The following is a 14,355-nucleotide window of genomic DNA, read 5'->3' on the forward strand; positions in this document are numbered from 1 at the left end:
TCGGCTGTTGAAACCGAAACAATAATGGATGAAAAATTTGATTATAAATTATGTAGCGGCCTTAGGCGAATACCACATAGTGATTCATGCGTAGTAGTGTCTTTCGCATGCTACCAAAATTAGGTGCCTTGATTCTTAACCTTCGTCGGTCAGCACTGGGCTAAACTTTATCCTAAGCTATCCTAAAAGCGTAAATATTTTTCTTTGTGTGTTTTTATTGAAGTTATTGTCTTGTCTTTAACGCTTTAAAGCACCATGCTCCAAAGTCAGCGAAAATTGAGCGGGTAACAGCAGCTGACTTGGCAACAATAATATGTGTCAGCAGGAAAAACAAACTACACGTGTCGCATCGGCGTTGGAGTTTGTGGTTTGCCGCATTCGTCGCCGCGATGACTTCGGCCGTGTTTCGGTTGCGTTGCGTCAGATCAAATTGACTGTTTTTGATGTGGTACGTATGTATGTTCACAACGAAGCTCTGTATTAGAGAGCGCTGGATCTAGTGACTGCTTTCTTTCGGAACGCCAGTGACAGCACAAGCAACGGCTACGATGCAACGACGGAGACAGAGGGACACAATGGGCGTACTGCTCCTTTTGAATCACGTACTTTTTCAGGTGGGCTTGGAGGCCATTCCTCCTGTCACGCTTTTAACTGTCGCCGCACAAGCGTGTGTCTTCCTGCAGGTTTTCGATTTGCCATGGTACGACCTTTCCGGTGCGTGTATGAGTGTTGACAACGTTCTTTTCAAGAAGCAGTGGTGGCGTGTCTTCTACGGCACGTTCGAGCATGGCGACAGCCTACACCTTTACTACAACATGGTATCCTTCATATGGAAAGGAATGGTCCTTGAAAGCGTCCTCGGGAGCGCCCAATTTCTATATATCATCTTCCTCTTCACAGTGCTGTGCGGTGGCACATTTGTCGGTATAAACTATCTGTTGGGTGCATTCATTGACAGCTCGTTCTACTACCACTGCGCTGTCGGTTTCTCGGGGGTCATTTTCGCACTTAAGGTGCTCAACAACTACTACTTCCCTGGCCGAAGCCGGCGCATTTTGGGCCTCGACATCAATCTGCCCTCGGGACAAGTCGTATGGGTCGAACTTCTGATTATTCAGCTCATCACACCGAATGCATCGTTCGTCGGCCACCTTGCCGGTATTCTAGTCGGCCTCGCGTATGTTTACGACATCATCAAACCCATCTCGGATCTCATCTGGAGCATACTGGGACAAGAACCCATGCGTTTCGCGCAGCCTCGGTACGTTGGAAGAAGTCGTGACCTGCCAGCTTCGATCCCGTTAGGCGCGGTCTTGGTGTCGGCGACATTGCTCGCGCTGCAGTCGAATTTCGTGCCGGGCCATTTGAAGCAGCTGGTGAACAGTCCGTGCCTCGCTTCGTCGCTCGTGATAGGACATGGGCAGTGGCAACTCCTTTTCCTGCCTGCGCTCCACACCGCAGGGTCTCTTCACCTGGCCTACACAGTACTCTCGTTGCTCGGCCTCGGCTACTACCTCGAGCGAAGAATGGGCAGCCTGCGCTTCCTGGGTGCGGCCGTAGGCCTCACAGTGATAACCAACATTGCCTTCTGCCTGATGACCTACTACGTCCTGCCAAACTACAAGGAGGTTGCTGGAGTGCACGCTTATGAAATGCACTATAAGTGTTTCCTTGGACTGACAGCTGCAGTGCTGGCCATGAAGGGCCTCTACAGTGTTTATTACCCGCACAATCACTACCTGTTCTTATTCTTTTTGGTGCCGGTGCCTAAGCTTTTGGGTGCAATTTTTGAAGTTGCGGTGCTATATTTTGCACTGCCTCACATATGGATAGTTGGCAATGTGATAGGTGCCTGCACCGGACTCTTGCTGTTCCTAGTATCTTCAGGCTCACGGTATTAATCACATTACATCACCGTGTAAATTAATTTTCCTGTGTTTTCATGGGCCATATTTTGACCAATAACCGCACACTTGTGTGATATGCTGTGTACACGGCATACGATGATACAAAGTCTGCAGATCTCTGATGTATGGGCTATAAAATAGATTGATTGATAGGCACTCATATCCTTACTTAAGTGGTGGATGATAATTACTTTTCTCTAACCACTCGTGAATCAAGGACTTCAGTGAATAAACGTCATTGTTATTATACCTTTTTGCTCTAGTGCCTTTTCGACGGCAGCATGTATATAATGGTAAAATGGTAGTCTTATGCAGTGGTGTGGGATATAGTTATTTCTGAAGTTGCTATGGTGAATACTTTTTGCACCTCTGTTATGTCCTGTAAAGAAATTTTTTTATTCACATGATTGTTTGGAAGCCAGCATACTACCAGTTAGGGTTGAGGTCGATGTGCCCTATATTGTTATAAGGGCTGGTCAGCACTTAGGTTGTATAGGTGACACTTAACCATCTCTCTCTCTCTCTTATCATCAGCCTGACTACACACACTGCAGGGCAAAGGCCTCTCCCATAACCCTCCAATTAACCCTGTCCTGTGCTAGCTGTGGCCACCTCATCGCCGCAAACTTCTAAATCTCGTTCGCCCACCTAACTTTCTGCTGCCCCCTCAGCTGCTATGCTTACCTTCTCTCAGAATCCAGTCCATTGCCCTTAACGACCATCGGTTATCCTGCCTTCGCACTACATACCCTGCCCAGGCCCATTTCTTCTTGATTTTGACTAGGATATCATTAACCCACATTTATTCCCTGACACACATTTATTCCCTATTTCTGTCTCTTAATGTTGCATCTATCATTTTCCTTCCGGAAATGAGCCGGAGTACTTGGCACTTGATTATAGTGAGAACAGTGCTTAAAAAACAGGCTGCAAAGAGAAGAAACATAGACACAAGTGTTGACTAACAACTGAAGGTTTATTGGAGTGTTCGCAATATATACTTGAAGAAGTAACATAGCGTCCTTTTGTCTCTTCTGAATCTTCACTGGTTTGCTAGAGAGTGGCAAACCTCTCTTCTTGTCAGTGCCATTGATCGAGTGCTGGCCCAAGTCGTGCCTTTCTTATTAATGACGTAGGCTTCATAAAGTTCATGATTGTGCTGAAATGGTTGTATTTCCTTAGAATCTGGCATCGTCTGAGATGTGGAGGGCTTTTGCATTCAGACACGTGCTTGGTCAGCGTGCTGCTGTGGTGTGTTACGATAATGACATGGTCTCTCAGGCAGTCATTGATACAGCGTCAGTTTGACCTACATAAGATGCTCCACAAGATAGTGGGATTTGCGTAAACCACCTCATTTTCACAAGTGGTGAAGTTCTCCTGCTTCTCACATTGCGATGCCCTTGGACCATAATCATTCACCTTCTTGCATAGCACAGAAAGCTTCCTCTGCACAGGGTCAAGACTAGTTTTACTCCAGATCGCGTCACTATCTTATTCAATGCATGACTCATGCTGTGCACATACAGAATGACGCCTATCTTCTCTGCTTGCTTCTGGAGCTTCTTCAGCTAACTTGATTGAGAGAGTTCCTCTAAAAACTTGAAATTAAGGATGGAAATGATGGTGTCCGGGAAACCTGCTTTGCATAAATGGTTTAGTTGTGCCTCGGTGCTCTCTTGCTGACAGTGATAACATGTTCCACAAAGGGAATGCCTCAGTACGCCTGTAGCCATGACTGTTTTCACCAGTTTTGTGTGCGAAGATGAGTACTGTAGTAGAGCTTTCTTGGACAGCAGGGCGTAGCACCTGCAGAAGTGACTGTTTCTTGCAAACATTCATAGGTCAAGGTACTGGAGATGACCTTCATTTGGGAATTCTTTTGTTAGTTCAAAGTCTTCGAAATTTTCTGAGAAGGTCTTGAAGATATCATCCACGTCCTTATGAGAGCCCTGGTCTGACAGCTTGTAGATCACCAAGAAGTCCTCGGCAAAGCGGTAAGTCTTTATCAAATTGGTGTCGTGCAAGCAGAAGGTCGCTGAGAAGTGGTGCAACACAGGAGCCAATGAAAGGAGTCAACACAGGAGGCAAAGGAGCTAAGTGGTGCAACACAGGAGCAGGCAGTGTGCATTGGTTCCTGTATGCGCTGGCATTGGCTCCTTAATGGTAGCTTATTGGGCGTCGTCGAAGTTTTTTGTCTCAGCATATTTAGGGTTATTCGTTTTCGGGTTTTATATTTTTTCAAATTCGGGGGGTAAAAATCTGGCGTTATTTCTCGGCTTGATAATAGGGGAGAAATGAGTTTTTCGTGGAAAAACTCCGAAATTCGGGTTTTATCAGGTTAAATTTGCAAACTAATAATTTATTCGATTTGCTCTAACCAGTGGGTAACAATTAGGGCTATATTTTGGGCTGCTTTCAAGAAAGTATTGCGAAATTTGGCGTTTCTTTGGTAATTAATTATTACTCGCAGTGAGAGGCAACGGTCAGTTTTGAGAAAAACTTTTTTTTTTCTCGAGGGCTGGTCATCGACGTTCTACACGTCCTTATTAACATACATAATCATCTGCATGCGCAACATCTCGGTTTCCATCCGAGACCTGTCTGGTCTCTGCATGTACCTTAGATGAGAGAACGTTCGCTCAACGTCGCAGCTGCCATTAACTAGGCACAACAATGACAACGCTGCATTTGCTAGCCTTGGGTAAAACAGTTGCGTCGTTCCAATAGTCCATCACTTCAACACATTAGAAGGCGCCACGGGGCCTGCAGTCAACGATTGTCTGTCTGTCGGCCGCTTTGGCCGCCTCTCACTTGCGCGCCAACTGGCAATAGACGATATGCGAAATGCGCAGCGCCATCTCTCGGCGCTCCGAGAACTAAGTCCTCCATGTTGGTACGGTACAGAAAACGAAACCGCTGCCCAGCGTTGGGTTAAAACGGCTGCGCTTCGTTTGAAAAGTAAAATGCCGATGCAGTGTTGCGCTACCCTCTCCACTTGGAAAAGACACTACAATGCGTGCCAGAACTAGGTGTGTTCCAGCTTTTCTATTTTTTTACTCCGTCCCAACGTTTTAGTAACACAAAACGCCATGCGAGGTATCATGTGTCAGCACGCGGATCAGTGCGCAGCTTTCGCTTTCTGCGCTGATTTTTGACAAATCTCTTGAGGTGATTTGCGTTTAAATTAAGATAAGGACCACAGCCTTTGTTGTCTCTGATCAAAATTAGAAGCCGATTTCGTGCATTTATCAACTCTCCGGTCGGGCGTGAATATATATAGACGCATACTTGAACAACGTAATAGAGAAGGTAATTTTTTTGAGCGGGCCAATCGCTCGTGCCGTGGCGAAATAAGTTCACTCGAAGAACCATATGCCGATTACTGCTTAGTTTGCTACGTGTTCAGTTAAGTTTTTCCCGTGTTCAATGAGTTTTAGAAGGGCGAGTAAACTCTCTGGACCATACGCATATGTTATGCGCGTTAAGGAGTCTTTAATTGTGAAGCAATACACCCTACGTATAAAAACTGAGGTGCGAATGCTTCATTTCTTGAGGATTCCTATACCTTCGATATCTGCGGCGACGAAAATCTAAAAAAAAAAAGAAGCGAATAATATACCTACTTTATTATGAAGGAGGGACGCATTTCTAAGCTAGAAAGTACGTGCAACAGTGTTCTGAAAACGCTTCAGGCCATCAGATTTTATTATCGTTGTGGCAAGCTCCAACAGCTTGCTTCGCAACAAAGCCATTTGTCCAAGTTTGGGAGTAAGCTAATTAAGTTTCGGAAGCAACCGAACATGCTAATTTCGCCCCTGCACACACAGCTTAACCAGCGTATCGAGTCCGTGCATGCACCTACAGCTGTAGCATCTTTCTGTAATCAAGCCGCCGCGGTGGCTCAGTGCTCATCAGTGAAAAAAAAAGCTGAGTCTTTGCTTACAATATTTTTAACTATATTTGCATGCCTACTTTCCTCTTGTTAATGTCGACTGACTGCGTCTTAAGCAGGACGCGAAAATCAACCGACGCCGGGCTCTGAAACGGTGACGTTGAAAACCGCGGATGCGCATTGCACATTACAGTAAAGGAATCGAATTACGCAGCTGGTCAAGGGTCTTGTATGACTATACTGCAATGCATGATGGTGGTGGTGGTGAAAAACTTTAATCAAAGAGAGCTTGAGGGTTAAAAAAAAAAAATAACCCTGCTGCATGGTCGGTATCCTTAGTCCGGGACACCGCATGACAAGGCCCCGTCTCGCGCCCGCTTGACCAGAGCCCTTTGGGACTCCAGTGTGGAGCAGTTGAGGAGGGCAGTCTCCCATGCCTCTCGGGTGTGGGTGGGGGAGGGGGGAAGGTCCTGGCGTCGGCGCGAGCGAAAGTTAGCACTGTCACAGAAGTTTGTCAACACACGTGCGCACTCACCGCAAAATAACCGCTCGCTACCCTACCAGATGAATTCGCGTCCACCTGGGAATAAAATAGCCATGATAATGCGTGACGCTATAACTGGTGCTTTAATGCGAGCATTAAAACGACAACAGCACACGGTCACGGTTCGACTTTCCAACCCACTTCCGAGTGCCGATTATTGCGATCATCAGCGCCAGACTTCAAGCGAAGCTGAGGACGCGGTAGGAGTAAGCTGGCGCTTATTGAAAGCACCTACATTTGGTCAAAGATCAGCTGTGAAAACAACGCAGCAGCTGAAGCTTGCCTGTTGAAATTCCACTCGCAAGAAGAAAGTACGCATAGCAAACGATGCACCAGCTCGACGAGCTCGACCGAGCCAAGATGGAAACCGGAAGTTGTGGGCGCGGTGTTGCCAGACCGCCAAGCAATTTCGCATATTGTCTATTCAGAAATAGGGAAAAATCGGGTTTTACGCGATATTTTAGGAACACGTTCGGGGTGAAAAAATCGGGTAAAATCGGGTTTTACCCAAAAACGAGCAGCCCTAAGTTTATTGCAAAATCAAGCTGCGCTCAAAATCAAGAGCACCTTAATCGTTGGTCAATATTTTTGTATTTATCCTTTACTGAAACAAGGCCGCCGCAGCCGGGATCGAACCTGCGACCTTGGGATCACCAGCTAAAAGCACTCAGCCATCGTGGTGGGATTTTTATCGACAACCGGAGTGGCAGACGGGAGAGTGCATTTACAAAAAAAAAAAAAAATGTGTCAGGAGCACTATTTGTTTTCGAATCTGAGCCTGTGTGGCGTTTTGGATAATAATTTCATAGCTTTTTCTATCATGTTTCTACAGGCACGTTTCCGCAGAAGCGTGGCAAGTGCTTCATTTTCGATATAAAGACTAGCGTTATAACTACGCGCCGTCTAATTCAGAAACAATACATCGGAAGGACAATCAGTGATCACGGGGCTAAACGGCCACCGTGCTGACAAAAAAAAAGATATCCAAAAGGTAGTGTCGGAACATTTTAATAAATGTGGTTATAATTTCGACGAACCATTAATTGGTCAACCAGGCTTCGAATCTGCGAGGGATATTTAAAACCTGAAACTATATAGCAGGGATATTCATCTCCAAAGAAAACTTAGAATCTCCCCTCAGGTGTATTCCGGCACTGATGGAATTATTTACAAAGGTCCTGCACTTGATCAGAGCAAAAGTAACGGGAGAAAAGCATACAGCGGCCTTTCCAGATACTCAATGCTTCCCAATCGCAACGCACCCCTGGGTAGCCATTGTTAAAAAATAAAGTGCTCTGGGGACTAACATTATGCGAGGGGAGCTTGCAAAAATAATCCACCCTGTTGGCTCGGCGGCTGTGTAACACTGCCTCGGTTTTCTTTTATGCATGAACAGAGACATTGTGCAAAACTACCAAAAACCATGCAGTACACTGGTATAACAAGCCTCATTGGTAGCTGTGGCTGACATGCCTGCGTTTTATGTTGCCTTTTTACCTCTCTTTTTACATCATGAGGATATCCTTCCGATTCCACTAACATATGGCTTCACCACGACACCTGTGCACGATCCTGCGAATGATACCCGATGCTGCCCCACAGCTCAGAACGTAATTCACTGAAAGGTGAAACTTCGTACTATTCCTATTTGCTTGCAATACTTTTGACTGTAAAATACTAATAATACTCTCAAAAGATAGTGATCGTTTTGTTTGTTTTTGTTCGGCGTTAATTTTGCTTTTTATTGAGGGAGGAGTGGTGTAAAAATATGCGAGATGTAGCATCCCGAAGCTGCATGTGGACTGAGAAAGTCCGATCATCCGAGGTTCTTCAACGTGCGCTGGCATTGCGCACCGCGGGAATTATTTTGCGGTCCGCTTCCGTCGAAATGAGGTCGTCGCGATCAGGATTTAATCCCACGGCTTTGGGCTCAGTAGCCGAACGAAAAAGCCGCAGAGGCAACAGGGCAGATTATTTTTGTAAACTCCCCTCAAATAATGTTAGTCCCTAAGGGACTAACGAAAGGAGCGTGATCTCCAGCCAGCATTTTGTTAATGTGAAGAAATCGAACATCAAGAGCCCGGCGTACACACTGACCAAATTTCGGACATGACTAGTGCTTCCAAGTCACAACGGCTGACAGATGTCAAGCGAGGACCAACTACTCGGTGCAGCTGCTTTTTTTTCAACCATGAAGGGCCAAGTGACAAAGGCTAGAGAAAACATTACGCCGACAATATTACCTGTAATGCAGTGGTTGGGAGCTCAAAAAAAAACTTTCAAAAAGTGTGCTTTTTTTCGAATTTTCTTCGATATTGTCTTATTGCTATTGTAGCAATCAAATGAAAAAAAGTTATATGCGCTTCGCAAAGTGTCGGACAGTGATGCTGTTACATTATGTTTAGCTCTAGTGCCATATCGCAATGCTTTCAAAACATGGAGGCATGTTTCAAAACGAGCCCTTCAGTGCTGGATCCCTAAATGCTTCGTAGATGGCGATAATTTCCCCCTCAACCCCTTTTGTTCAGTCAGCGCAGGAGACATATTACTAACCGGGTTTCTGTGGTGCCACAAAATATAATTTCATCGAGCATCAGACCGGTTTGTCAAAACTCATGAACTCCGCCGAAGGTTCGATTTCTAAATGCGGGTATGCATAATCGGCGCTCCGTGGCGCACGGTTGCTGGGCAGTACGGACAAGTGTTCGACAGTGGCTTGACGTATCAGGGCTTCACAACACAGGCAGGTTTGATAAACAAATAACTGCAATCATTGTATTTCGTAGTCGGGCGTCGTTGCTCTCGCCACAAGCACTTAGCGCACACGCGCATTGGGCTCGCCATACTGCAGCGGCGTCTAAGCTGCGACTACTCTCATTGAGCGCCGATCCATCTCAAGCTCTCATCTCGGCAACTATAGAAATACCCTCCACTGCAAAGCACGAAGAGGAAATCTCAGCCACTAACTTGAGGCGCTATATATGGCCGCGACAAGCCGGCAGCGTGGCCGCCTATATAGAGCCAACGCGGAGGATATCGCGGCCAGCCGACACCGCCGCTGTTTCAAACCGGCCGCAAGGGGGATTTCAGTGGTGCCCCTACAGGCAGCTCGCATAGCCCCTAACAGAGCAGGTCACTTTGCCCAGACGAAGACAAGTCCTCTTATGGAAAGTTAGCTATGCACTCAGAGCCTCCACCCTCTATTGTCCACTTTGTGTTGTCAAGAAACCCACATTTGCCCCCTCTCTACAACGGACACCAGGTAGATATACACAAAGCTCGCTTTACTTTGAGGGATGTTCAGTCCGTGTTAAGATCTGCCACAAGGCAAAATGTGGTTGTGCACGAAAATTCATTATAACAAGGTTTTTATTATTAATTAAAACCCCGCCTTAACTTCTATGCCATAAGACACTTCTCAAGAGACAGACATGACATAGTAAATTTTAAGTTTGCCGCTAAATTCGTCGTCACGTCAAAATCGTAGTCGCTTCGGCTTGGTGAATTAGTACGGTACACATAAAGATGTCTGCGTGGTAAGATTGCTCGGAACCGCACCTCGGTGAGCACCCCCTTGAGACAAGGCGGCCTCACGGCATTCTCATGCGCACGGCATTCTGATTCGGCCATTCGGAACTTCACACTAGACAATCACATGCTAAACTTATCAACTTATGGGGCTGCCAACGCAACACGGCAGTTTCCAGTATACAGAACCCATCGCAGGAGCAGTGGGAGGAGGCTTACTCCAGCTCAAACCTGGGAGACCAGCGACGCCTGATGTATCGGGCGAGAGTTGCAGCGTCAGAGAAGGCTTCGCTCGTGTCATTAAACGTTTTCCATTCATTCAAAGCACGAAGGGGACAAAAAAAGGCGTTTACTGCGCTACGCATGTCAAAGAATTGCTAGAGGAACTTTTCGGCAGCGAGATTTTGCTGCGGCGCTTCTGCCAGGGCGAAGCCGTATGATCCCGCAGGCTGAAATGCGGGCTGCACGGGCTGAGAAACCAGTTTCCTCGGGTCGGGTTCGATGTTCTTCACGGTGTCTCCCGGCATGGTCTCGGAAAGCGAAACGTCGCTCTCTGAATGTGTATCCTCCCGAGGCTGCAAAGCGAGTGCATTCTGTGAGCGTTGTCAGTCGCATACAGAGGACACAAGCTTGTCCAAAGTGCTCAAGCAATGCGTTGCTGCTCAGAGAGGGAAACATGACGGTAGCCTTCGAGCACTAGGAGCACTGTTGTACTTTGCTCTTCCGCTTGAGCACTGTCACCAAGTCTCGGCCACTGTCGCCATATTTCGCTCTCCTTGCTCTCCACCACACCGCTCGAGGTCTCTGGGCCAGCTTGGAGCTTCTGTTGTAATTTCCTAAAGAGTCATCATCAATATCTTTACATACCGGTACCAGCTGGTGTAATTCGTTACTTCTGACCGTTTCAACTTTTTTATGCACTTTGTCAGCTGTTGTATGCGTAGCATGACGTTTATTTGCTGCAATTGACTGAGCTGGTGTGCAAGAGTATGCAGTGCTGGTGGCACACACTATCGGATCAGTGTGGTGAGTCAAGCTTTCCATATTGGTTCCATAGTGGTGTTTGGTTCCTATGCGATAGCGGTGCATTGCGTGGTGAAAGGGTGTAGCGTGGTTGCGTTTTTTTCTGGATGTCGACTGCGACATAGGAAGAAAAGTGAAAGGACGTGTTCTCTAATAGCCAGAGCGCAGCGATTTTGCAGCGAGGCATTACGGTTGGCGTTCGGGGAAACAACGCGTTCTGTTTCTCTCCCGCTCAGTTTCGCGATGTGCTCGAGGTTTGCCAAGCGGCTATTTAAACTGCGGCAAATAAGGACACATAAAATGCAGAGAGGTAAAACTTGCCAGGTTTCCTTTCCAGATGTCCTCAAACTCGCCCCTAAACCACGCAATGGCCAGCGTTGGCAGCACCGTGAATGGCACCAGGTACAACAGGGCAGGCTGGGCCATACGCATCACGAGGAGGGCGACGAACGTCGTAAGCAGGCCCAAGCCATAAACTGCGTAGAGACGGAGCCCGAGTCGTTCAAACTGGCAAGCGGTAGAATGAATACATACCTGAGGTCAGGTCCGCAGAAAACCTTCCCTTACAAAAATGACCATCAACTTTATTTAGAATTTGTATTAACATTCTATTGACTCTAGTAACATTGTAGTAACTTTTACATTCTATCAACAATTGTTCATACAAAGTTGGTAGAAAGTTACTTATTTGTATGTACTCCTGTCAATAGAAAGTTACTAGAAAATCTGGGTGCAGTTTGACACATCGAGAGAAATAAATGAACAAACTCCATGGTGTTTGAGGTGATTAACACTATATTGTTCGCATAATCGTGACGACATCTTGCCTGATTGCATGGTGGAATCTGTTGCAGCTAGTCAACAATTTCACTATATCGAAAAGCGACCAACATTATTCGCAGCAAATGCGTTTGGAATCAAATCAGGATATGGGAAAACGTTTTAAAACAGAAGATATATTCCATTTTAATACTTTATGTATACTTTACGTATTTTTGTGAGCAGAAATACTCTAGAAACTGACAAAACATTTTTGGTCATGCGAATAGATGCCTCAGATCATGTACTGTAGGCGACCACTTCAAAGCTAATAAAACAACCTTGAACACGAAACAAACATTACAGTCACATTCTCTTAGCGAGCATATTCTATTAACATTTGTTGACAGGAAATTCATACAATTTCCTTACAGCTTTCTATGTACTGCTGTCAGTAGAAATATACTAGACACCGACAGAACGTTTTATCATGCGAATAAATGCCTAAATTAAATAAGTACTCTAGCCTATTTGGCCTAAGAGCAGGATTATTGAAGCCGGGAAGCAGCCACACGCCCGCACAACTTATTTTGTAAATTGTGAGATAAACCAACAATGAAGCTACTTCTTTGTTGTCTAGTTAGCTGAACATTAAATGCAAATTGTTTGGCTAACTTAACGGGTGGGGAAATACACTAGCATTGCAGGAAAACAGGCATGATGCGCTTGTGCTGTGCATCTGCCTATGCTTTAATCAGTGAACAGAGAGGCGTTCCATTGGCTACCGGGGCGGTAAGAAATGCTGATTCATGAAAGTTTTAAAATAGGCACAGTCAGCGCCTTGCGGGACACATTCAACAGTCTGTGGACTAAAGAACATGCTTATGCGATCCTCGGTGAATTGTTTGAATGCGTTAGCAGCCAGACGTTCATTACATCCAAAGTTGACACACTGAAGTTCGTTATAACCGAGGTGGTAATCTTTGATTCGTTATACCCAACGGCAACAAATTAAGTTCGTTCCATTCGAGGTTCGGACATCATATCCTAGGTGGCAATGTAAGGTTCGTTATATCCGACGTAGTATACCATGTTCGCTCATAGCCCTGTGGACAGATTGCTACCTGCCCACCGTGGCAGGGGAGTCTCCTGCCGCTTGCTATACTGACAGATGGCGCTCGCCACTTCCGCGTCTACAGACCCTTATAATGTTAATGCGTTAATAAAAAAAAAAAGACATGTGGAAGGGATTGGGACTGAACCTGTGTCTTCCGCCTAAAATCTCTACAGTGACAAGGAATCTGTGCTGTGCGCGTTTTTCTTTAACGTGATAACGACAAGTGAGCGGTTATTGCTGTCTGAGGAGATTCGATATGAGTGTTACTCTTCTTGCTGACTTGTCGTGTAACGTAGTATATTCGAAAAAGTTTTTCCTCAGAAAAAGAAAAAAGTGAGTCCTCTTTTCTTTTATAGCATTTTTGAAGCAGCGGAAATATAGCATAAATATGCAAGGTGGGAAAAGGGTGTTGCAGAAAAACTGGGCAACGTACGCCATTGTAACAATGGTTTGATTTTGTCTTTAACGACCAAAAAGTGAGGGACGCCGTAGTGGGCCGCTCAGGATAATTTCGATCACCTGGAGTTTTTTTAACTTGCACTGATATCGCGCAGCACATGGGCCTCTTGCATTACGTCTCCGTTGAAATTCGCCAGCATCGAACCCGCGTCTCTCGTGTTAGCAGTCGAGCACGATAACCACTGAGCCACTGCAGCGGCTTGCATTGTAACAATGGTGTACCGCTTTCGGTGCTTCATTAAGATTTCAGGTCCACTTGACTTACCACCGCTATAGGTTGCTGTTGCGATTTTTGCGTGCACCTAGAACGTAAATAAATGTCCTAAACTTCAATAATTGACAAAAAACAGTTTTACTCCTAGCGTTATGGCACGACATGGCGGCTCAACATAACCTACATCTAATCATAGACGGATGCACTCATGCATTGTTGAGAGGCGTCGGACGGCCTTGAAAGGCATGCCGTAGGGTTTTTTTAGACAGTTCTATAGACCAGAATCCAGAGCCGCTCCTGGGCGCGGCCATTTTCCGCCGACTGGCGCGCCGCGGTGCGGGCGTTTCTTTGGGGACTGCGGGGCTGCGGCAACTCCGCGGCCGCGCCTGCATATAGCCGCGCTTCGGGCGCTAAAAAAAAATTGCCGAGCATACTTCTGCAGCGTGGCTGTGTTGCACGAAGTATTCACGTTATCAAAGGGAGCACATTGATGCGTTTGAATGACATTTAGTTTGACATTCACGTGAATTGTGCTGACGCTTAGAACGCGCTCATGCTTATATCGCTACCGTCTTAGTGCTCCACTGCAAAAAAAAAAAAAAACTTTTCGTTCAATATCAAGTATTAGGTGTGCGGCTAGCATGCATTTCCAATTCCCATGCACTCTTAATCCTTCGGCCATAAAGTACCACCCACAAACAGGGCTTTCTTGTCGCATGCATGCGTGGTGCGCCGGTTTATCAACAAATTACCGCTTTGAGCTTAACTGAATCGCAGCGCCAACAAAAAACAAAATTTGTCATGGTTTATGCAACCTGGTGCATAAAAACGTACTTTTGCTCAAATTATCAAAGCTTGAATAGATATTAGCTGCGAATCCAGCTTTCACGAAATCTGAGGTCCGAAGTC

General features: G+C 46.0%; 2 protein-coding genes across 2 annotated transcripts in view; one reads left to right on the plus strand and one right to left on the minus strand.

Annotated features, from left to right (window-relative positions):
* Nucleotides 1-325: 325 nt before the first annotated feature.
* Nucleotides 326-2,156, plus strand: LOC149339897 (uncharacterized). Its single transcript, XM_089548579.1, has one exon. The coding sequence runs from the start codon at nt 549-551 to the stop codon at nt 1,899-1,901; it is 1,353 nt and encodes a 450-aa protein (XP_089404705.1). The 5' UTR covers nt 326-548; the 3' UTR covers nt 1,902-2,156.
* A 7,687-nt stretch (nt 2,157-9,843) lies between these two features.
* The window catches only part of LOC149339898 (signal peptide peptidase-like 2B), a 39,989-nt gene continuing 35,477 nt past the window's right edge, over nt 9,844-14,355 (minus strand). The window contains exons 14-15 of the mRNA XM_089548580.1: nt 11,219-11,373; nt 9,844-10,449 (exon numbers count right to left, since the gene is read on the minus strand). Of these exons, the coding sequence (XP_089404706.1) occupies nt 10,252-10,449; nt 11,219-11,373 (353 nt within the window). The 3' untranslated portion in view covers nt 9,844-10,251. The remainder of the gene's footprint in view (nt 10,450-11,218; nt 11,374-14,355) is intronic.

The sequence above is a fragment of the Amblyomma mixtum genome, chromosome 6 (genome assembly GCF_055824585.1).
Source record: "Amblyomma mixtum isolate Tamu chromosome 6, ASM5582458v1, whole genome shotgun sequence".
In the NCBI taxonomy this organism is placed as follows: domain Eukaryota; kingdom Metazoa; phylum Arthropoda; class Arachnida; order Ixodida; family Ixodidae; genus Amblyomma; species Amblyomma mixtum.